The sequence below is a fragment of the Carcharodon carcharias genome, chromosome 4, assembly GCF_017639515.1.
Source record: "Carcharodon carcharias isolate sCarCar2 chromosome 4, sCarCar2.pri, whole genome shotgun sequence".
Lineage (NCBI taxonomy): Eukaryota > Metazoa > Chordata > Chondrichthyes > Lamniformes > Lamnidae > Carcharodon > Carcharodon carcharias.
This window is the reverse complement of record NC_054470.1, coordinates 167508926-167534584: the sequence shown is the minus strand read 5'-3', so window position 1 is coordinate 167534584 and position 25659 is coordinate 167508926. Positions and strand designations below refer to the sequence as shown.

Sequence of the window (25659 nt, the reverse complement as noted above, 5' to 3'; positions counted from 1 at the left end):
TTTTGTTCTGTTGTCTGTGTCATCTTTTGATGATCTGCTTCTATCACTGCTTGTTTGTCCCTACAACCACACCAACCCCCTCCACTTCTCTCCCCCCACCCGAACCACCCCCCCCCCACCACCCCACACACACACACACCTTAAACCAGCTTATATTTCACCTCTTTCTTGGATTCACTCAAGTTCTGTTGAAGGGTCATGAGGACAGGAAACGTCAACTCTTTTCTTCTCCGCCGATGCTGCCAGACCTGCTGAGTTTTTCCAGGTAATTCTGTTTTTGTTCCCCTGGTTCTAGTCTCTCCTGCAAGAGGAAACATCCTTTCCATATCCACCCTTTAAAGTCCCCTCAGGGTCTTATATGTTTCAATAAGATCACCTCTCATTCTTCTAAACTCCATTGGATACAGGCCCATTGTGTCCAACGTTTCCTCATAGGATAACTCCCTCATCCCATGATTCAGTTGAGTGAACCTTCTCTGAACTGCTTCTAATGTGATGATGACCTTTCTTAAATAAGGAGAGTACTCCAGATGTGGTCTCACCAATACCTGATACAACTGTAGCAAACATCCCATTTTTATATTCTATTCCCTTTGCAAAGAACAACAACATTCCATTTGCCTTCCTAGTCCCAGTCGCTTGTTGTACCTGCATCCTAACTTTTTGTGATTCATGTTTTTGTACCTCAGATGTCTGCAATTTCTGCCTATTTAAATAATATGCTGCTTTTTTATTATTCCTGCCAAAGTGAACGAATTCCCATTTTCCCAACATTACACTCCATCTGCCAATTTTTTGCACACTCCCTTAACCCAACTCCTTTTGTGGACTTCTTATGTCCTCTTCACAACTCACTTTCCTACATATCTTTGTATCGTCAGCAAATTTAGCAACCATACAGACCTGGCACATTCCAAGGTCCAGGACAACATACAGAGTGATGCACTCAAACCTGAGACAGCTGCTGTTTTTGCAAAAGTTCAGTGAGGCAAGGCCACCGTTTAAGGCCCTTGTGCCATAGTACAATAAGAGGCAGGACCAAGAGTAAAACTCCTTGGGCTTTGGTATCTAGCAGGGACTTTTCAAGGTAATGTAAATATAGATGTAACCTACATTGTAAGTAGTGTAAAGCACCCGAGAGCACAATGTACTTTATTTAAACAAATTGATCTGTATTGCACTGTATGAATTCTACATTTTAGTTATGCAATAACAAACTTTTACAAATTTTATGAATTAAGTATATTTTTGGAAAGCATTTACGTGAGATCTGCTGCAGGTCAGGTAATTATTCAAAAATCAATCCTATTGAAGGGTGAGCAGCTCACCCAGAATATTTAGATGAAGCCCAAGACCTAATTTCAGGCTGGCCTGAGGCCTCTTTGTGAGAGCACAAGCTGTTCACTTGAAAACAGGTCCAGCCTAATTTCTGCCCTAGTGTTCCAAGAAGCTTCACAGGGGCACAAAGGCCCTGCCACCAGCAGTTAGCAAAAAGCATAAGGCTTCTAAACATTTCCGTGAACAACAATGACCAGCTGTGGCCTGAAACTTGGCTTCATCTTCTTTCATGTATGCTGCAGTGTTGGTCTATGGCATGGTGTAGTAAAAGATGCTAGAATAGCAGGTCAGCCATCATCTGTGGAGAGAGAAACAGAGTGAACCTTTCTGACATCTGGTCATTGACCTGAAATGTTAACTCTTTTTCTTTCTCTGCAGATGCTGCCTGAGCTATTGCATATTTCCAGCATTTTCTGTTTTCATTTCAGATTCTCAGCATCTGCAATATTTTCCTTTTGTATGGTATAGCAGCGTGGTCCAGGGGAATACCCTCCTCAACCTTGCCTCATACAGAGCCACTTTGACTTTGCCATCCATTAAAGAGGACATGTGCTGGGCTGCACCATGACTGGTCTGCAAATATATACTCACACCTCTACATCCATTTCCTTCCTCTTCAGAACATTTAGATGAAGCCCAATGATGAAGCCCGTCTTCTTCAGCCCTGCTCTCCAGAAGCTTTCTAAATTTGAGTCCCTCATCTTGTGGCACATTTCTTTAAATTTGACCTACAGAATTTGCCTCTCCAACCAGTGGTGCCATCCATGGACCCATCCATGTTTGTAGCTGTACTTGTGAATAATTATGCAAATTGGGACATTGGCACTTGTAATTCAGGAGTTTCTTTAAAGCTGTGCTAACCAAATTAGAATTATTTGCATTGGTGGATGAAAAATGGCACCAGTTTGTTTTTGTTAATCTCAATCAGTCCATGATGTTCATTACTGTTTGTGGGGTGCAGTTCTATTTTTCTTTATAACCCTCAAAAACTAATTTGTTGTGTCAAGTGTTTTGCTTCAGTGGAAGTTCCAATTTAGTTTGACATCATATGGTTACTTCATATCAACGTTTTTTTCACGCATTGATGATTAATAGTGCGAACTCACTGCTTTGTTTTTTCCACTTTAAGAACCTTTCAATGAGGAGGCTTATAAAGGCAAGCAAATGTTGTTGGAAGGCACAAAGCTGAAGTCAGCCACTCAGGCAGGATACTTTGATCGTGAATTTATGCGGATCTTTGAAAAGGAAGCCTATTCTGATCGGGTTAAATTAAGAAGGCAAGCGAAATTGAAGGCAGCTCAAAATAACTTAGATGGAGTCTTCTTTCCCAGTCAGGGGGAAAAGAAGTGGTAAGTTTCCAAGCATCAAAATGTTACATTTTTGTGTCATTACATTAGATTTCCATCACAGAAGCAGATCATTTGATCAAATGGTCTATCCCAGTGTTTATGCTCCATATGATCCTCCTTCCACCCCTCTTTATCTAACTCTATTAGCTTAACCACCTACTATTCTTTTCTCTCTTATGTGCTTATCTAGTATTCCCTTAGCTGGAGAGTTACAGTGAAGAATTGCCTGCTTCATTTGTTGGAAACTGGTTCTAAGTGGCTACCTTACTTAGAAAGACTGTACACTGGTGTGGCCAATGGAAAAGGTCATTTATTTTCAGTCTCCTGAAGTTTGGAATACTGTCTGAAGTTTGGCCTAACTTCTTGTTGGGCACAATGAAGAGCCTTTAGTCCGTATCACACTATACAGTGCATGAATTGGGAATGTTAACTGCTTACACTGGTGGGGACAATTTTCATCACCCCATTGATACTGAAAATCCAGGCAGTGGACTGGTGAAAATTTTTTTGACAAAAACTTCCTGTCTGTTGCCCACCCAACTTTATTTTCAAGTAGGCCTCAGTAGAAGTGGCTGGTCCCTGGTGCTATTTTTGCTGAAAAAGGAAGCATGTTGAAGCTTTTCGTCTTGCACTCATCAGGACAATTTTCAAGAATTCAACCTTAAGGGAAAACAACAATTTATACAGTATGGGAAGAGAGTTCTGATATGTTGGCAAGTGGACTCTGATTCATTGCTAATCAGAGTCCACTTGGCAACCAATCAGCACTCTTTTCTCATACAATATAAGTTCTTATTTTTACTTTATCTCGTATTCTTGCAAAGTGTCCTGATGAGTGCAAGATGAAAAGCTTCAACATGTCTCTTACCAGCAATACTCAAGTTCTGTACTACCAAATGACTAGTGCTATTTTTGTGCAGCAATGGGTAGGGTTTGTGTTGTGCATGCTCTGCAAAGTAATACTTGGCGTAATCAGTGATCCTGAAAGGGGCTGCTGCAGGTTGCTCAAAAACAGACAAGGTTTAGGTTGAAACCAGGTTCCAGAGCATGAACGCATGGCACCCGATCTCGCTCTGAAAGGGGAAAAAAAATCAATTAATTAATTCAGAAGGGTTGCGACTAAAGAATCAGCTTTGGAGACCAGTGGGGGCCAGGATTTGATGCTTTTGCGACCCCACAGCATGGCACTGAAATAGAGATGTCTGTAGCTGATTGATCCGAGCAGCCATTGTTTGAAACTTTTTCAAGGTTGCACATGAGTGCCGTGACAGTAGGAGCCCCCTAAAACAGGAAAGTGTAAGTAAACCCTTTCTCTTCAAATGAATGGTGGTGCCATCTTGAATTTCATCAACCTCATAAAGCTGAACCTATGTTTTAAATTTATTTAACCATGGATCAAAAATCCAACTTACTAAATCAGTTTGGACTCATCCAAGGGCAAAACCTAATGGAAAATTGAGTGTGCTGGAGAAGAGATTTTTAAAACTACATCAGGTCGAAGGGGAAAGCCCAGATTAATACCTTTTCATACTGGTTTGGTGAGCCTGCTGATGATGTAATCCTAATCCTCAGACAGATTTAATGAAAGTATTAAAAGCCTTTGATCAATATTTTAGTCTTCAAGCTGTCGAGTGCAGAGCTTTACAAAAAACACAGAAGCCCCCCAACAAAGCGCTGAGAGGGAAAAAGACAATACGTGAGTAAACCACATGAGGGGTCAGAGAGGCAGGGAACTTCCCAACAGTCACAAAAATATATATTTTTGGAAATCCTGAACTACAACAGCAGATGGCAGTGTGGAGCGAGCAGCTGGCTGCAAATGTAGAAAAGCTCTCTGATGAAACCCAAACCCTGCAAAAGGAAAATTAAATGAGGTTAGAACATGTTCTTCTCAGAACTGAATTGGAAGATTTTGAGCTCAAGGTTCAAGCTGAGTATATACCCTTGAAGAAGGGAATCAACTTTCATGTACGAAAGATGTGTTTGATAAGGATAAATGACATCTAATGAGAACACTGCAAAGTTGCCCACAGGATGTAGGACACTTGAAAGAGGACTTGAAATGCTTAAATGATAAACTTGTAGAAACAAATTCAACAAAAATGGATCTTCAGTTAAAACTAGATGAGACTTCTGATGCTTGAAGTTTTAGTAAGCATCGTGCAAAATGTCAGGAAGAGGAAATGGAATTGCTGATTAATTAGAAAAGTTGCTTGAAAGCATAATTAACAACTAAAACTGATGAACTGCTTGAACTTTGGTCCAATCTGAACAACATGAAGGATGAGATGCACAGTATGGAAGAACAAATCCAGACTTTAAAAGCAGAAAGGTTGAATTTTACAGAACAGATTGAAGACCTAACGAAAGAATTGGAAGAGTCTAAGGACCATGGAAGAAAGATTCCAAAACGAACTGAATACCCAGACGAGGCTGTTAAACTTGTACGAGAGATCTGCAGAGAACTTTGAAACAAAAACAAATTCAACTTACCAGAGTTGTTGTGGACACTGAAGGAAAAGCTCATAAAACAAATGAAAAAGAAGAAAGTAATCAAAACTTTGACTAAAATTGTGAAAAAAGTGGGAATGAACAGCCTTTTGTGGAATTGTGAACTTCCATATGCGTCACAGCAAGCCCCACAACGAAAGAAGAGGGAAAGATAGCTATGGGGATGAGCGCAGCATTCGTCCACCCCGGAAAAGATGAGATAAATCAACAGCTATCTATCACCAAATCTGCCAAATTGGCAGAGTGGCTCAATGCCAAGAAATGGAAAAAGAAGATAAAAAGATGCCCAGATGCCAGAACAACCCCCAAGTTAACAGAGTTTATCTGCATGACGGAGCCGACCACTGCTCCGACAGTATTGTGAACGGGATGTGGTCAGAGCAGTTTGTGCAAGCAAACATGGAGACAGCTCCAAGTTTGAACTTCCACAGTACACATATTGTATACATGCACATTGTTCTTGTAGTTAATAAATAAATACAATTAAGCTACTTAAGACTATGAAGATTTCTTTAAGATCTACCATATGGTATCCAACACCCTACAACCATAACCAGAGATTAAGCTGGCATCCAAATGAAGTGGGGGCCAAAGAGAGGGTCTCCAGCTCGGAAGATGAAACCTGCAGTTCAGATAAGAGAGAGAGAGAGAGAGCCTCTCCATCTTGAGGCATCCTCTCTCCAACTTTATAAAACTTTAAATTGAAAAATGCTCTTGGAAACCGGGCCACCATTGTGGTGGGGCAATCGCTCTACCAGGTGGTTTGTGGCAGCGACTGTGGGTAGGCAGGGAGGGCCTCAAAGCTATTCCCCACGTCTGCTGCTCCAGGAAGCTGGCTTAATCCCTGACATTTGGAGTGCTCGCATGCAGACTAGAAATTCCAGTCAGCCATTCAACCCAACTCACATCCCGTTTCTGGGAAAATGGCCGGGGTGGGATGTGTGGGTTACTGCCAACAAACCAACATGCTGGCTGGTAGCGAGAATCTTTGCGTCCACCTGCCTCTATCAGGGTGCCAAAATCCCCTGCCTAAAATATTTGTTTAATGTCTCTGCCACTTTCTCATTCCCCATGATAATAACTCTTGTACCTGCCTCTTAAGGGACCAAAGGTTAGTTTACCTGCTCTCCTTTTAATATACTGGGAAAAATTCTTAAAATCTGTTTTTATATTCTTGGCTAATTTACTCTCATTCTGTTTTTTCCCTTTTTATTAACATGTCGGTTGCTCTTTGCTGGTTTCTAAAACACTCCCAATCCTCAGGATTACCACTACTCTTTGCAATATTCTAAGATTCTTTTCATCTAATAAAATGTTTTACACACTGACTTGTATTTCTTTAGGTCTGGATTGGGCAGTTACTATGGAACAATCGGTGGTTCATTCAAAGCCTTCAGTGGGTTGGCGAAGCCAAAGCCACCATTTGTTCCAGAAAATAAAAACTTTTACACCAATCCTGGAAAACGAGGAACAGGCTATGGGTAAGTTAATATCTTGTAGTGATTGAGATGTGACATAGCATATCCCTATTTAAAAATTCCAAAGCATTTATTATGCCAGCTGATCAAAAACATTTTACAACTTCTTTATTTAAAAGAGTTGCCTTCCTTCTTCCCCACCTTTCTTGCCTTCTCTCTCCACCAGGCACTGCCCCCTGCTGTGATACAGTATCACAAGGAAGCTATTTGGCGGTGAAAGCAAGCAGCCAAGTTGTACCTTGCCTTTGTGATGTCCACCCACCTGCACTGTTCAGCAGACATTATTAAATGGTAATCAGGAATGGTAACCCTTATGGTAACCATTTTTCCTTCACTATCTCAGGGAGGTAAAGGCCAGTTGTAGCACTTACTGCTAGTATAATTTTGAGAATGAGCTTCCTGCCATTACGAGGGCTGCCTATTTTCACCTCTGTAACATTGCCCGATTTTACCCGTCTCAGCTCATCTGCTGCTGAAACCCTCAATCATTCCATCTACCACTAGACTTGACTATTCCAATGCACTCCCCGCTGGTCTCCACATTCTAACCTCTGTAAATTTGAGGTCATCAGAAACTCTGCTGCCATGTCTTAACTCGCAGCAAGTTCTGTTCCCCTACCACCCCATGCACTCGTTGACCTACATTGGCTCCCAGTTAAGCAATGTCTTGATTTTAAAATTCACATCCTTGTTTTCAAATCCCTCCAAGGCCTTGCCCCTCCCCATCTTGTCATCTACTCCAGCCCCTCCATGATATCTGCATTCCTCCAATTCAGACTTTTGAACATCCCAGTTTTAATTGCTTTACCATTGGTGTCCATGTCTTCAGTTGCTTAGGCCCTAAACCTGGAACTCTCTACACCTCTATGCCTCTCTACCTCACTTTTCTCCTTTAATACACTCCTTAAAACATATCTCTTTCGGCAAACTTTTGGTCATGTGATCTAAAATCTCCTGATGTGGCTCAGTGCCCTATTTTGTTTTCTAATGTTCCTGTGAAGCGTCTATGGGATGTTTCATTATTTTAAAGGCACTATTATAAATGTAAGCTGTTGTTGTTAAGAAATACACAGACATGTACTCAGTAATGCTTACCTTATCATTAAATTTTTCCTTTGGGGGCTTTAGGATGCACCGCCAGGTTCAACTGGGGGTCAAAAACCTACACTGTCCAGTTATTTATCTGTGATTTTCTCTGAATTGACCAATCAGTGGCCAGAGGGCAGGCTCACCATCCTATTAAGGATGGCGGGCAGGCTCTCAAAGCTGGTGGACCAATAGGAGGCTATCAAGCTCGGAAGCAGGAGCAGGTTGCCTTTTGCTGATGAGTGAGAGAATGTGATCCAAGCTGGAAGTGGCCTCTGCTCCACCTTTTTAAAATTAAAATAGAAAATAGAATTAGCAGCCTGGTCACCATGTGTGGGGCATCCCTCTATAGGGCAGCCTGTGGCTGCAGTTGAACCCAGGCAGGCAGGGAGGATCCCAAAACCTCCAAGTTGAGAGGCCACCTTCAGGCAGCTGCCCTTTTCCCACCTCCTCTGGGGACTTAGAGGTCAGGTGGAAAATCCCAGTCAGCCTCCAACAATAGGATTTAATAGGCCTTTAATTTGTTAAATTGGCTACCCTCCACTTGCAGGCGGGTAGCTCTGCCATGCCCTCATCTCACTGAGTGAATGGCATGGGGTGGGATGAAGCCCAGGACCTGGCATGCTGACTGGTGGTGTGAAATTCACTGCGCACTCGCCTCATCCTCACCTCTGTCAGGGCCTAAAAATTCGTCCCATTGAGTCAGTCTTTAGAACTTTATGGAATAACTGAAAAGAATATATGGTTAACTGGAACAGGCTGTAATGTTTTGAAATAATTTTGCAGGTATACTAATCTTACCATAGGTCCATCATACGAACACTCTCCAGATGCTTACATAGTAAAAGATACAAAGGTATGGTCAAGTGCAATGGTAATTAATTTTTACATAAAGGCTAATTTTACTGATAAAGGCTAATCCTTCAAAGAATTACTTTGACTTGCACTTCACGTTGAAGTAAAGGGAACAAGGTTAATATGTGCATGTTGTGTTACCAGAATCTCACTAAAGCGTATCATATATATATAGATCATTCCTTTAGTGGCTTCCACCATCAAATCTACTTCACCTAAATGACTTAAAATTAAAACTGCCAAGGACAACAGAAAACTATTCAGTCTACCAATGTTTGTTACTTTAGTACTCTAGAGACACCCAACTGCCAAGTGTCAGGTACTGAAATTCTGACATTGCCATTTTTCCATCAGGACTCAGCAGAATGAGTCTTCTGCCCTCCTTTAGATTGTGACATTGACCCTGCAATAGGAACATGAATACTGGATAAGCATCGCAATGTCATCGTCAGTACCAATATCTGAAAAGGATGCAATACAATACAGCTCTGCCTAGAGTGAGTGGTAGCATTACAAACAATTATATCCATCCCCCCGTGCACTTCTGTCTTTTTTTGGGGTTATGTGGAACATTCCATGTTCCATGGGGAGGTGGCAGCAAAGTCACTGGACTAGTGGTATTGTCACTGGACTAGTGATATTCCAGAGACCCAGGGTAATGCTCCTGGGTTCAAATCCCGCTACAGCATATGGTGAAATTTGAATTCAATAAAAATCTGGAATTAAATGTTTGATGATAATTCATTATCTGATAATTGTTGTAAAAACCCATCTGGTTCACTAATGTCCTACATGTTGATGCCAGACCCACAGCAATATGGTTGAGCAAAAATAATTCACATCAGGCAATAAATGCTGGCCTAGCCAGCGATGCCTGCATCCCTTGGATGAATTTGACAAAAGCCCTACTCAGGCCACTCCCCCAACTCTTTTTCCACTATATTGGTGCCATTTCCTGCTCTCACCTGGAACTGGAAAACTTCATCAACTTTGCTTTGCATAGATTGCCTACTGTAGTATAAGGGTCTGGCACATAAAGGAACTGAATACAGTACTGCCCACACAGTGATGTAAGATAACACATGACCTGCACCTATGAGTCAGTGTGGTGTTGGATAGAGCCATGTGTAGAAGCAAGCATGGAGACAGCTCCTATTTTGGACCTTTACTGTATCTGTACTGGACCTTCACTAGATACCTATGTATATAGTTTCTAGTAGTTAATAAATACTTACTGTTGAACAATTACCTTAAGAAGACCCCACTGAACTACACCCAAAACCTTACAACACCTACCAATATTCATTTTAAGCCCACCAACTCACACAGCTACCTTGACTACACTTGCTCACATTCTGGCTCCTCTAAGGACTCCATTCCATTCTCTCGGTTTCTCCATCTCCATTGCATCTGTACTGATGATGCAACCTTCCACAACAGGAAGAGTAATATTGGACTCAATGTTAACTCTGTTTCTCTCTCCACAGATGCTGCCAGGCCTGCTGAGTCTTTCCAGCACTTTCTGTTTTCATTTCAGATTTCCAGTATCCGCAGTATTTTGTTTTTATTGCCTGACCTAAGGTAAAATGGCTGTTTTCTTTCCTGAAACTATTATAGTGAGGACTTTGAGTTAGTGGCAGTTCTGACTTGCTATAAAATCTTCATGCCTGCAGCTAATTAAAGCTGCCTGAGTTCATATTTAATTACCACTTTGAACTTTAACTGCATTGACCACAAGTTACTGTATAACAAAAAACAGTCTTCCATGAAAGATAGGAACTTCTATCCACCTGTAATATACAAAAGTTTGCATATAGTTGTTACGATCCCTGTAGCAACTGATAACTTTAAAAGAAAAGTTGCATTTCCCAAGCAACCCAACAGAAGAAATTGATGGATAGGATTTCACTTTTTAGAACTTTTACTGTAACAAACCAAAACCAACAAAATTCAAACATTAATGAACAAGGAAATGATATTTCAAATAAAAGGTTTAGTTCACTTTAAATAGTCAATACAACAAAGATACATCATACAAAAGCACATGCATTACTCCCTCAGCATATATGGCATTAAACTCAGCTACTGAGTCCCACAGCTTGTGTGGGAACCCAAAATTGGGTGGGATGGCAGAAGGGGTATATGCATGTCGCCTATTCACCCCCTCCGATGTGCCATGGCGGCCTGCCTGCAGGCTTATGAGGCACATAAAGTAGTGTTGTGGCTTCCCAGACCAGCAGAAGTGGGCTCACCCCTGACTTTCCAGCCGATGAGTGGAGCCACCATCTACACAGTAAACCCTAGCCAACTTTCAGAAAAAAGATATAAAGCATTTAATTAACTCAAAAAAGGTTTTTGGAAAAACATGTTTTGTCTGCTATATTTTCCAGATATTGAAATTTCTAACATCCAAAATTATGCTTTAAATGCAGTTGGAAGTCTTACAAAATATATGTTTCATAGCAGTGTGATTACATTTACAAATTTAGTTGTCTTTTATGTCAATTAATGCCTTTATTAAATGTTTAGTTGAAGGCCTTAATTGCTCCCTGATCTTGGGCTCTAACTGGTCTACTAAGCCCCCAGTATGGGAGGCAGGAAACAGATGAAGATTTCTGGCCAGAAAGTAGTCACCCATCATATTTGGAAAGGAAAATAATAGGCCTTCTTTACTCGCATCTGAAACAGTTATTAGACCCTTTGTATATTTGAATAAGGGGCCTAATGCCCCACAGGAGGCTCCGTCCACAGGCTTGGCTTGCCCTGAGTCAAATCACAATGGAAACCAGGCCTTGGAATCACCTGCAACCTTCAGGTAAGTTTTTTTTTATATTTATTTACCTGAACATAAGATCTCGGGGAGTATAAGTGCTTCTCTTGATCCCTCATTTAACCCAGCCCTTTCTCAACTGTTTCTGCTCCCAATCCTCAACCCCAGTCCACTTTACTGTCCCCCAATCTGACACTACAATTTCTAGCCCTGTGATTCTTGAATCCCTAACTTTTTCGGATCCTGAAAACCCCTTCCCCTCATCCTCACTCCCCCTGACCCCACCACAATCCCCGAATCTGACTCTGGACCCATCACCAGAGCATCACTGGGCTACTAGTAGCAGGCCTGATAGTGCATAAGTCTTTGCTGGTGCACTTTATTGCTGTGTTGGTTTTATTATAATCAAATCTGTGACCCAGTATCCACACTCTCTTTGAACTTTCAATTTCTGAAAAAAGCGGCAGACAAAACCCTTCTCTTCAAAATGCCCTCTGAGTCTTACAAGTGCTTCTTTTTTTCTTTCAAAGAAATTTGCATTTGTCGGTACGCCTAACTGGTCATTCGGGCGTGCTCGAAAATTGATAAAATTACTTTTTTGCCCAACACTGTAGCTCTTTGTAATTGAAGGCAGATTCTTTCTAATCATTTTATTAACTTCTGGTTTAGTCCCCCTAGTTTGGTTTGAAAACTTATGACTCCACTGCTTCCTTAGCCTTGAAGCCCACAGTTTTACCTCTAAAATAGATGGTGCTGTGGTACTTGCCCATAACACTATCCACCTTGGAGATTGTAAAACCCATCTTGAAGTCTGATTCTTCCACTGAACCTTCTTTCAGCCTCTTGCTGTCCCCACCTCCCTCCGAACACTGTTACACTTCATTGCTGCTGCTTCCTTCTTTGGGAACGCTCTGTAGTCATGACATGATCTCCCCACCCCCCTACCCCCATCCACATCACAACCATCGGCTTCCAGGTCCAAAGCCCAACCTGCTTATGATAGAATCTATATTTATTTAAAGTTCTTCAAGTGCTTTTATTCCACTACACCCTAACTTATCTGTTCTCACGTTGGAGCTATACATTAACCCTTCAGTTCCATTTCTATTAACTAACTACACTGTGGTACATTTACAGAAAGAACAGCGCATTGGAGGACCATTTCGATTGAACCTTTACCCTCGGGAATACTTTGATGGTAACCCCTACAAGAGTGAAAATATTTTACCTCCAATAAAGCCAGCTCCACCAGTTAAAAAAATAGAAACACCTTTTAAACCCCCGTCTCCCGGAAAATCGGTATGCATGTGATCTTACTACTTTGGTTAGGATCATGGTGCTCTCACAGGGACAGAAATCTACTTGGAGAGATTCCAGCAAGCACAGTGAGAAAAATGGGCACAGCTTTGTGAGACATCAAGATATTCAAGAACTTTGGAAAGAAAAGGGAGGTTGGAGATTGGAGATGAGGGGTCATTTGGAAGAACAGAGGCGTTGAGGCTAGGTTTTGCGAGGAGGAGGAGGTAACGACAGCAGTTTTGAAAAGGAAGGGGGCAGAATCTGAGGAGAAAGAACCAGCAGCACAGGGACCAGAAGGGAATTTGGGTAGTCAGTAATTTAATGGGAATGAGGTCACGAGGGCAGGAGGTGGGTCTCATGGATAGGATGATCTTGGAGAGGGCATAAGGGGAGTTGAGGGAAATTAGAGAAAAATAAGGGTTCAGGGATAGGGCATAGGAAATTGTGGGGCAATTTGGTTTGGTGACAAAGGGAAAGGGGAAATATGGCAGAGAGAAAGGGGAGAAAGGGGGGAGAATTTGCAGAGACATAGGGGAAATATGGCAGAGAGAAAGGGGAAATATGGCAGGGACAAAGGGGAGAAAGGGGGGAGAATTTGCAGAGACATAGGGGAAATATGGCAGAGAGAAAGGGGAAATATGGCAGAGACAAAGGGGAAATATGGCAGAGACAAAGGGGAAATATGGCAGAGAGAAAGGGGAAATATGGCAGAGAGAAAGGGGAAATATGGCAGAGACAAAGGGGAAATATGGCAGAGACAAAGGGGAAATATGGCAGAGAGAAAGGGGAAATATGGCAGAGAGAAAGGGGAAATATGGCAGGGACAAAGGGGAAATATGGCAGGGACAAAGGGGAAATATGGCAGAGAGAAAGGGGAAATATGGCAGGGACAAAGGGGAGAAAGGGGGGAGAATTTGCAGAGACATAGGGGAAATATGGCAGAGAGAAAGGGGAAATATGGCAGAGACAAAGGGGAGAAAGGGGGGAGAATTTGCAGAGACATAGGGGAAATATGGCAGAGAGAAAGGGGAAATATGGCAGGGACAAAGGGGAAATATGGCAGAGAGAAAGGGGAAATATGGCAGGGACAAAGGGGAAATATGGCAGGGACAAAGGGGAAATATGGCAGGGACAAAGGGGAAATATGGCAGGGACAAAGGGGAAATATGGCAGAGAGAAAGGGGAAATATGGCAGAGAGAAAGGGGAAATATGGCAGGGACAAAGGGGAAATATGGCAGGGACAAAGGGGAAATATGGCAGGGACAAAGGGGAAATATGGCAGAGAGAAAGGGGAAATATGGCAGGGACAAAGGGGAAATATGGCAGAGAGAAAGGGGAAATATGGCAGGGACAAAGGGGAAATATGGCAGGGACAAAGGGGAAATATGGCAGAGAGAAAGGGGAAATATGGCAGGGACAAAGGGGAAATATGGCAGGGACAAAGGGGAAATATGGCAGGGACAAAGGGGAAATATGGCAGAGAGAAAGGGGAAATATGGCAGGGACAAAGGGGAAATATGGCAGGGACAAAGGGGAAATATGGCAGGGACAAAGGGGAAATATGGCAGGGACAAAGGGGAAATATGGCAGGGACAAAGGGGAGAAAGGGGGGAGAATTTGCAGAGACATAGGGGAAATATGGCAGAGAGAAAGAGGAAATATGGCAGGGACAAAGGGGAGAAAGGGGGGAGAATTTGCAGAGACATAGGGGAAATATGGCAGAGAGAAAGAGGAAATATGGCAGAGACAATAACGATGGAACCAGACAATATGATTTAAGTGAAGATTCAGGATTGAAGAATTTAAAGTGGTCAACGTGAAATCAGGAGAAATGCCCTCAAAAATTAAAGTTGCCAATAGGAGGGAAAAAGAAATTGAAGTAATTGTTAAAATTGATTTAATAGCTGTTAAAAGAGACCTTACACGTTAGTAAAATTGTTTAAATGGATAAGTGGCCATTTATTACCCAAATCAAATAAATACACGAATGCTTTGAAAATTCAAAGTGACCAAACAAAAAGGCAACGTTTACTAATTAAAGTAGTAGGTTTCAAGAATTCAAAGTAGTTCTATATAAAATCTGTAAAGCAGCAGGATATGTATTCAGTGGTTATACAAGAGAGTGCAATTAAATTCATAGATACAAACTTAATTAACCTCGGAACTTAATTGACAGGAACGATCGGTTCGAAATAAAATGTTAGACAAAGCTGAGAATGTGAATGTAGAAACCACTTCACATTGCCAACGCCTGGCAGAAGTATGCAACTGTAACATGGCAATTGGTAAAAAAAATTGAACAGATCATTTTGAACTTTCCACCTTGTTGGTCTAAAATGGGTAGCCACTGATTATGTGCCTGATGAAGTTGAAACGTCCCTCCAGCAATTTACAAAGGGAAAAGTTGACAAAAGGGCAACCAAAAATAATGATAGGAAACGCATGCCCTATGCAAGTTTTTGTTATATTGTAGATCTATGCATTTGTGAATGAAAAATATACAATTTATTTATCTATCCAGTTTTAATTTATTTTTATATGTGAACTGTTAATTCCATACTAAACTCTTGTGTTTAATGTGTGTTTGTTACACACACAAAGTGCCCATCACACACAAATTGATAGATTCAAATTTCCCAAAAGCTAACCCAAAAAAATCTAATGAAAGCAGCAGATTTCATCCAACAGTTACATTTCCTTGCTCAGAGAAGATACTGTGATTATTATTTTAATTATGTCGATCCCTCATTCAATGACTTATGGCTGCCTGATTATTTTTGTATGAAGTTTACGAATCCCTGTTGACAACTTCAGCTTCAATTTAGAACTCCCATTTTTAATAATGCCTTCATTTTTCCCCTGTCTCAGTAACATTGATATTGAGTTCATTTATGTTCTTTTTCCCGTTCTTCTCAGCTTGGTGGCATGAAAGCCGGCACATTTGATGTTTATCCAGCCCATTTCGATACCTTAAAGAAAGTTGAGAAAGAGGCTCCGACAGCTGGTTTAGTTTTCCGACCCAATGCTGGACCAAAGAGCAGGCCAGTTAAAAGTGTCCTTGCTGCAAATGTCAACAGGTAAACAATGGCACCTAATTAACCAACTTGTCAGTCAATTGTTTGTATGTCAGATAAATATTGAGATGTAAGCAAAACAGCAATCTCCATTTTAGCCATTCTCATTGGGTAATAATAATTGTGTGGTTTCCAATTATTTTATTCTTTTTCTATCCATCCATGGGATGGGGCCTTCGCTGGCTAGGCCAGCATCTATTGCCCATCCTGATTGCACTTGAGAACTGAGGCCATTTCAGAAGGCATTTAAGAGTCAACCACAATAGTGTTGCTTTCGAGAAACCTCATCAGCCAAAAAGCATTCACAAAACCTACATGTTTCAACGATGCTAGTAAGAAGTCCCATTGGCCAATAGTAATCATGATGAAATACCAGCTAATATACAGATTTTGTTTTGTGTTTGTACAAGACCCCTAGTCAGGTCACATTTAGAATATAGTGTACAACTTGGCTCCCTCATGCATTTATTTCTTTGTTCTTGGGATATGAGCATTGCTATCAAGACCTGCATTTAATGCCCTGTTGCCCTTAAGAGGTGGTGAGGATGGAAAAATCAGTTGTCAATGGATTTTAAATGGGAATTGGAACAGGTCCCAGTTGAGCTACTCCCAGTTATCTAGCTGAGTTGTTCCCAATTGAATTATTTCCATTTGAGTCATCAACCTGCTTCTAGTTGTGTCCAGTTAGCCTGGTTAAATTTACTGGCCCTAGTTGATCAACTCTTTTTGAAAGGAACAATTTGACTATGAGACTGGGTTGGGGTTGGGGGGGTATTGAGCAGGGGTGAAAATTTGTTAAGTGTGGAGAGGGGGAGATTGAGAGGGGCAGGGGTTCTTTTAATTGAGACCAGATGCATGGGTTGCAACTTATCTTGTAGAGATCTTCTGGACAACTCGCTCAATTGCGGTGCCACTTGAATCACTCAAACTCACCCTGCAAACTCCTAGGATCAGTCTCCACAGGCTGTCCTAGAAAGTACGGGACACAAGGCATCCCTGGTGGGACAAACAGTAAATGGACAGTTCCTTAAAATGTGGGACAGCTAGGCACCCTGCAGCTAAGTATTCAAAACTTGCAAAAGGGAAATCTAGAAAAGTAATTCATTCCATTCATATAAAAACTACTAATAAATGAAAAAAAAATTACCAGTAATGTCTGTGTGTGCTGTAATGAAACATAACTTGACTGGACTGCACTGTAAGTTTCAAGTTTTATTGTGATGTATGAAAACACAAAACACATGACCAAAAAACCAAATAAACAGTATAGGAATGAAAAAAAAAACACAGTTAAATGCAGAAATGTTAAATTGCAGGAGTTAATCAACATACTGAACTTAAGCATTTACATTTACACATTTGAATGTTTCACTGGATTTCTGTCTCTTACTGAGGTCCTGAATCTTTTCGGATATAACTCTTTCTTGAAAACCTCCTCTCCAGGGTCTGGAGGTGGTTGGTGAAACATACTACAAAATAAGAGAAGTTTAAGCTTGAAATTAGTTGGTGACTTCCAAAACAGGTAACAAAGGGTCTCCAAGCCAACTTCCTGCTGCAAGAAATTGCATTCTCTATGTTGCCTGCAATTAAACAGATTGCTGGATCATTGGACCCAAAGATGCCAACGCCCAAAGTCTTGATGAATGATGAATTCATCCTTTAGCCGTGTGCTTTATTCCACATTCACTCTGGTATCTCACTACTACCTGGCGGTTTTATCTATAAGTAAAATCAGGAACATACTCATTATAGTACATGTAAAATAGATTAACTGCAGATTCTACATGAGGTTATTCAACAGTTCAGTCTCAATGAATGACAGGTCATTAGGTGATGGAGGCAGGTTTAACACTGCATCTTCCATCATGGTGATCTGCCACTTTTTGTTGAAACCAACATTGATTGTAAAATGTTTTGAAAATTATTGAAATTGATGGCACAGAAAGAAAACACTTGGCCTATTGTGTCTGTGCCAGTCAAAAGAATGAGCCACCCAGCTTAATCCCATTTTCCAGCATTTGGTCTATAGCCCTACAGGTTACAGCATTTGAGGTGCTTATCCAGACAACAAACTGAGAGTTTCTGTCTGTATTACCCTTTTCAGGCAGTGAGTTCCGGACCCCCACAGCCCTCTGGGTGAATAATGTTTTTTCTCATCTCCCCTCTAATCATTCTATCAATCATTCCCCCTAGTCACTGACCTCTCTGCTAAAATATTGAGTGAAACTCCAAGGAGAATTGAGAATTGGCTGCATGAGGATGAGCTAAGAACTCGAAATTCACTTTCTACTCTACCTCTTGTAGCCCACCACTGTTCGATGGGATCCATCCCATCATACAGGGATTTATGTTGCTGATGTGATGCTGTACAATTCGACAGATGCACAGTTGCTCGAAGAATTAATTAAGGCATTGAAAAAAGAGATCCACCTGCGAAAAAAGAGCAAAGGTGTTATTTGAATGTTTAAAGAAGTGATATTAAAACAGCTCCATTGCCTCAGACCTGTCTCCAGTAAAACTGTCAAATCTTTATCTCTTCCTCTCTGAGAAAATTCGAGAAAACAAATTTTCCCTCCTCAACCCAGAATGTAACACTGCAGAGGCTGGGACATAACCTGCTGATTGACAAACACTGTGGCCAATCAGAAAGTGGTTTTTGGTAAAGCTGACCAATTAGGGTGTAGTGGGCAGAGCCTCCCCCAGCATTGTTCTGTCTCTCTCTCTCTCTCTCTCTCTCTGCCTCGACTGGCTCTGGCCAGCTTGAGGGTGACTGCAGTGTCTCTCTCCTGTTCTCCAGTAATGACTGCTTCTCTCCCGCTTGCTGGTAGCGGCCATTAATGCCCTCCCCAGTACTGAATGCTTCCTTTCCGCTCTCCTTTATGGCCATTCCCACCCCCATAGTACTTGCTTCCCTGTCCCACGAAATTCGATGCCTCTCTCCTGCTGATTCCTGGCCTCCAGGTTGCCGAATCCCTCATTGGGGCCACTCAGCTTCCTTCCGATCACACCTCCTGAGCCATTCATTCTCCCTAAGGTGTAACTGGAAGGAGGGCAATTGGCCCCAGCAAGATTTGGTGATCAGGGCCAAGGTGGCAAGCAGCGGGAGCATGGCGTTGAATGCTGGGGAGGAGGGTGGGGGTGCTGGGAGGGGGCCATGATGGGGTGCGGGAAAGAAGCATTGAGTACTTGGGGAGGTAATGGGAGTACTGGGGCAGGCAGGAGGCAGCCATGACCAGTGAGGGGGAACAGATGGCCCAGAGGGAGAAAGGACAGCAAGGGACTATCTCCCCCATTGTATTTGTATGTTTATTTGTAATATTAGTCATTTCTTATGTTCCTAACTTGTATTTGTTTATTTCTTATGTTCATTTGTATTTGTTTTGTTTTTGAGTTTCATTCCACTTATATCTGCTATTTTTTGAACTCGTTCTTAACTGATGTCCATGTAGGTTTTACCATTATCCATTCTTGACAGGGGTTATCAGAGAATGTGAGCTTATTTCCTAATCACTTTGGGTGTAAGGAATGCTACTGCAGAGTTATAATTGACACTACATTATGACAACTAAGGTACTTATGACAATGGTCACCCCCGTAATGGCTTTTTTCATGCTTCTCCAATGAGGAAAATTCTTTTGATTTTCCTTCTCCTACCCTGAGAAGTTTTCAGTACTATTACTGAAATAATATTATTGTCAACAAAGTTTGTCATTAGGCGACCCTTTAGCCTGGATTTTCCCACCCCATCGTGGCGGGACCCGCCGCAGGAGATTCGGCAGCCCATTCGAAAGCCCATTGACTTTTGGCAGGACTGGACAATCCCGCTGGCGGGCAGGGCCGGAAAATTCAAAGTCAACTTTGTGTGCTGCTGTACTGAAAAAAATGAAAAATCTTGAAATAGTTAAATGCACAGCGTTAATAAACTTGTATTTGTGCAACGCATTCATATATGTGAGGTGAGGAGATAAATATCATTATGCTCTTTTTAACATGTGCAAATGTGATGTGAAAATGTGTTCTGACTCACCAATGCCTTTTTGCCTTACTTAAGCAGCCTCTTAAGTCAATCCAGTTAGCTTCAACTGTTAAAATTTTCCAGTTCAAAAAATCATTGAAGCAGCTTCATGGCAACTGGCTCCACTGAATTCCAACTCAGTCCAGTTTGCCTGTCAAATTATTCCAGCAGAAGCCAACTGGTCCCAGTAAGATTCAAACAGTTACAGTTGAAGTTGAATGGACAAGTGGAATCACAACAGGTTTTCCCTTGTATGTGACAGTTATTCCCGTTGTATACAGTTAAGCCAGTAAACCAATCAACTAGTTCCAATAAACCAGTCAACTAGTTCCAGTAAGATTTCAATGTCTCTGTTAAATCCCTAATATTAGGGATATCAGCTGGTGTCCAGTTATAATCTCCAGTTATATTTAGGAAAAACCGGTTGTGACCTGTTGTCCCAGTGGAAGTCAATTATGGCCAGTTGGATTTCTCAACTGGCAGCAACCGATTTTTCCACGATGTAGGTACCCCACAGTGCTGTTAGGAAAGGAGTTCCAGGACTTTGAACCAGCGACTGTGAATATTCCATGTCAGGGTGAAGAAGGGGAATTTTCAGGTGGTGGTGTTCCCAGATGTCACATGCCCTTGTTCTTCTTGGTGCTAAAAGTTATGGGTTTGGAAGGTGGATGAAATAGAGTCTTAGAGGAATGTCATGTGAATTATATCCAACTTCGAAAACCTCAGACAGGCTTAAAAAGCTTGGCCTTTCACTTTGCAAATGCATAGCCTTTGGAATTACTAGATAGAGGTATATAAAATAGTTAACGAACTAGCTTATGTTCCATTGATAAATTTATTTCAATTGGAGGAGACCAGAGGTCATACATTTAAGTTATGCAAGAGTAGGGCAAGGTTAGATGTTGGCTGGTTCATCTTTTCCCAGACGATAGTAGAATAAGTTGCTAGCTCTTGCTGATTCTTTGCAAAAGAGATCTGGACTGGTTCCAGGCTGGGATAGAGATCAAACTTTATGAAAAGGTACATGAAACACTAGCTAACATATGGATGGTCAGTTAAGTTAAATAAAGTTCTTAGGCATGTATTGGACAGTTCACTAAAAAAATATAAGTGCCACTTAATGGATGAGGATCCACATCCACAGTCATCTTTCTGTACTGCCTTCTCTGTGACCACAAAGGTGACAAGTACATTCAATTTAGTGGCACATACTCATTTTAGGCAGCTACATGGCAAACTCTGTAACATCAGCAGGGTGCAATAAAGGTCTAGGTGGCTGGTGCACTTTACTGGACAGCTGGAGATTCAGCACCATCAAGGCAGCAGTGAAGTCAGGCAATTCAGCTTTAAGAGGGCTTGTGGCTTTTCCGAGGTCTAGGGTATAACTGATAGCACCCGTGTAGCTTTGTGGCTTGATACAGAAACACACCCACTCCTTGAATGTACAGATTGTGTGTGATCACATGTGTGGAAATGCCTAAAGTTGTCATGATGCATTCATCCAGACCTGTTCAAGAAATAAAATTGTGTCGAGTTGACTTTTGGTAGCAAAGCCTATCCCCTGTTTAAGAAACATTCAAAGTGCCATTACACTCGTGGATCTATTCTATAGGCCACCACCTGCTGGGAAACATATAAAGGAGTAAATTTGCAGGGAAATTACAGAGAAGTATAGAGTAGTGATAATGGGATACTTCATTTTCTTAATGTAGACTGGGATAGTAATAGTGTAAAAGCCAGAGAGAGGGGAAAATTTCTGAAGTGTGTTCGGGAGAATTTTCTCGAGCTGTATTTTCTGGCCCAACAAGGAAGGAGGCATTGCTGGAATTGGTTCTGGGGAATGAGATGGGTCAAGTAGATCAAGGGTCAGTAGGGGATGATATGGGAAATAGTGACCATTGTATCATAAGCTTTAGATTAGCTATGAAAAAAAGACAAGAAGCGATATGGAGCAAAAATACTTAGGGAGCATGGCCAATTTCAGTGGAGTGAGAATAGATCTCCCCTGGGTGAAGTTGGAATCAAAGAATGGCAGACAAAACAATAATTGAACAACCAACTACCGTTAAGGAGGAGGTGGTTTTGGGTACAGTCGGGGTACATGCCCAAGAGTGGGGAAGGTAGAACAAACAAAGCTAGGGCTCCCTGGTCTGGATGGGATGCAATCCAAGGATACTGAGACAAGTAAAGGTGGAACTTGTGGAGGTACTGGCCACAATCTTCCAATGCTTCGTAGTTACAGGGTTTGGCTCCAAACAAAACTACAAATGTTACAACATACTTCTAAAAAGATTGTATGGATAAACCCAGCAACTACAGACCAATCAATTTAACCTAGGTAGTGGGAAAGCTTTCTGAAATGATAATCTGAGACAAAATTAACAGCCACTTGGACAAATGCGGATTAAGTAAGAAAAGCCAACACAGACTTGTTAAAGGCAAATCTTATTTAATACAAAAGCAAAATACCACTGATGCTGGAGATCTGGAAATCTCTGGCAGTATCTTCGGGAGAGAGAGCAGTGTTATAATGTTTCGGACCCCCAAAGGTCACAAACCTGAAACGTTGGGGGTTATCCATTGCTCCTCCCCCAGAAACAGACTGGGTGGCAGGAAGGCATGGGTTGGAGAGCCTGTCCACTTCCTGACTCACCCTGATTAAGTCCAGGATGGAGAAGGTCGAAGTCCCCCTACCCACCCCCGACCAACTGAGCCTCATAAGTGGCCAATTAAAGGTTCAAGTGGTGGCCACTGCTGGGATTATAGCCAGTCCCCGAAGAACAGGAGGTTATGGAGGCTAGGCTGAAGGTAAGCCTGGGGTATCAGCGGGACCTAGCTGGCAGTGAGGGAGCTAGGGGTGTGGGGCTGGGTTTGAGAGGCGGGGGGAAAGGGTTAAAGGGGAAATATAACCTTGGGGGGGGGCTGGTGCCTCCGAAGGGCACAGGGAACCCCAAAATGAAATTGTCCCCCCACCTCATACCCACCAACAGCTCATCCAGTAAAAGCTGGTGGGCTACCCACGTGGTGTGGGTCTACCCCTATTGTGGGTAAAATAGCAATGGGGGTGGGATGAGATCCAACCATCTTCAGCTGCTTCATCAAGGACTTTCCTTCCATCATAAGGTCAGAAGTGGGGATGTTCGCTGATGATCGCATAGTGTTCAGCATCATTGCTGACTCCTCAGATACTGAGGCAGTCCATGTCCAAATGCAGCAAGACCTGGACAATATCCAGGCTTGGGCTGACAAGTGGCAAGTAACATCCATGCCACACAAGTACCAGGCAATGACCATCTCCAACAAGAGAGGATCAAAGCATTGCCCCTTGACTTCAATAGCATTACCATCACTGAATCCCCCACTATCAACATCCATTGACCCTTTGAAACTGAACTGGACTAGCTACAAATACTGTGGCTACAAGAGCAGGCCAGAGACTAATAACCCCTGCAGTAAGTAACTCTCCCCCGACTTCCCAAAGCCTGTCCACTAACTACAAAGCACAAGTCAGAAGTGTGATGGAATATTCTCTGCTTGCCTGGATGAGTGCAGCTCCAACAACACTCAAGAAACTTAACACCATCCAGGACAAAGCAGCCCACTTGGTTGGCACCCCTTCTGCAAACACTCATGCTCTCCATCACTGATGAACTGTGGCAGCAGTGTGCACCATCTACAAAATACACTGAAGAAACTCACCAAGGATCCTTAGACAGCACCTCCTAAACCCAAGAATGACAAGGCGAGCAGATACATGAGAATATCACCACCTGGAAGTTCCCCTCCAAGACATGCACCATCTTGACTTGGAAATATGTCTCTGTTCCTTCACTGTTGCTGGGTCAAAATCCTGGAACTCCCTCCCCAAAATCACTGTGGGTGTACCTACACCACAGGGAATGAAGCAGTTCAATAAGGCAGCTCATCATCACCTTCTCAAGGGCAATTGGGGATGGGCAATAAATACTGGCCTAGCCAGGGACGCCCACATCCTGTAAATCAATAAAAAAAATTCTATGCAAAATAATGAGCTACCAACCTAGAAGCAAAGTATAGATTGAAAATGTGGAGAAGGGAAGTGCTGTTTTTTCATACCTCTTAAAATGGCTTGGGAAGAAATATACAGGATGATGCATAATGCTTGGGGATAGTTTCAACTAGTGACCTCCAGACATAAGGGGTAATGTAATCAAAGTAGTTCCATCAAAACAGGATAGTTAGCTTCTCAGGTACCAGGTTTAAGAAATGTTGTCTTGAAATTTTATTCCTAATTTATATGCTTTGTGTGAAACCTTTACAGTACTAAGATTTCTAGTTCATTTTCTTTGCAGGGTGATAAACAACTTGAACTACAAGAGTGTCAATCGTGTAATGGCTTATTAATGAAATGGCTTGTGGAATAAAAAGCTTTGCCTATCATAAAACCAGCTTGCCAGTCAGCAAAATACTGAACGCACTCTCCAGAATGTCCTTGTTCTATCTCAATCATATTACTTAAAACAAAATGCAACTTGTGGAGTATGGAAATTTCTCATTCTGAGCCCGTCCGGTGAAATGATGTTTTTTGTAAATACTATGCGGCTATAACTAAAACTAAACAATGTAGAATTACACAAGTGTTTTCGATCATCTTTATACCTCTGTTCACTGAGATAAGAACAACTTAAATCAGTGCCAATGTTACCCGCTCTGTTCTTCATAGTGAGGAGGAATTTTGAATGGCCTGAAAGGGCAAAGAGTATACGGATCACTCTTAAGGGAACAGAAATTTGGGATGAAAGCAACAAGTACCAGATTTCTGCCTCATGTAAGGTACAGCCAAAGAGCTCTAGTGGGAAAAGTAGCGTGATTGTGTTACTAGACTAGAAACCCATAAGCCAGGACTAATGGTCCAGAGATGAGATTTCAAATCCCATCACGGCAGCTAGAGAATTTAAATTTGGTTAATTAAATAAATGAAAGCTAATATCAGTAATGGTGACCAAACAATTACTGGATTGTCATAAAAACCCATCTGGTTCACTAATGTCCTTCAGGGAAGGAATTTTGCTGTCCTTACTTAGTCTGGTGTATGTGTGACAGCAGACCTATAGCAATGTTGTTGACTCTTAACTACAGGCAATTAGGGAGGGCCAATAAATATTGCCTCTTCCAGTGACGTCCACATCCCATGAACAAATATTTAAAAATCTTGGTTAGGTGAGAGGGGCAGTGGTGACAACACACTGAATGAATCTCCTTCTGCCTCACCCTCACTCCTACAATCAGCCCTCCCTGAGAAAGTATCTGGAAAGGTTCCTAAGTTATGTTGGAATTCCCAATGAACAACAACTTAGATCGGGCTTCTAAAGGCCAAAACATGATCACCATCAGAAGTACATGATCCCACAAAGAATCAATTAACCTCAATAATCCTCCCACACCTTTCTCCCCAGGGATAGGGAGCTAAAGAGCATTAATCTCACCTGTAGATTAAATATTACACCAAAGAATCCAGATTAAAGTTGAAACCCAAACTCACTTCAAATCTGAAAGAAAAAAGGGAAGTGCTGGAAATACTTAGCAGGTCAGGCAACATCAGAGGAGAGAGAAACAGAGTCACGTTTCAGGTCGCTGCCAGTATATCCAGCATTTTATGTTTCTATTTCAGCTTTCCGGTATCTGCAGTATTTTGCTTCTGTGTCACCTTAAATCTGACCTGAGACCAGGCCCAGTAATGTTCATCTACACTGCAGGGGTCAGTTGATATAAGCTTTGAATTCTGCAACTGAACCCTGGCTGCTCCCTTTCTTGAATAAGCAATCCCTTTCCCACTGAATAGCCTGTGTTTTGTAGAAATCCAGGAACAGCTCGTCAACAGTATTTTTTACAAAAAGGACACAG

At 41.9% G+C, this 25659-nt stretch overlaps 1 protein-coding gene across 1 annotated transcript in view; it reads left to right on the top strand.

Annotated features, from left to right (window-relative positions):
- The window catches only part of c4h4orf47 (chromosome 4 C4orf47 homolog), a 28106-nt gene extending 3930 nt beyond the window's left edge, over window positions 1-24176 (top strand). Inside the window, exons 2-6 of the mRNA XM_041186803.1 lie at window positions 2468-2687; window positions 6542-6679; window positions 8549-8618; window positions 15604-15764; window positions 24108-24176. Coding sequence (XP_041042737.1) covers window positions 2468-2687; window positions 6542-6679; window positions 8549-8618; window positions 15604-15764; window positions 24108-24159 — 641 coding nt within the window. The 3' untranslated portion in view covers window positions 24160-24176. The remainder of the gene's footprint in view (window positions 1-2467; window positions 2688-6541; window positions 6680-8548; window positions 8619-15603; window positions 15765-24107) is intronic.
- Window positions 24177-25659: the final 1483 nt, after the last annotated feature.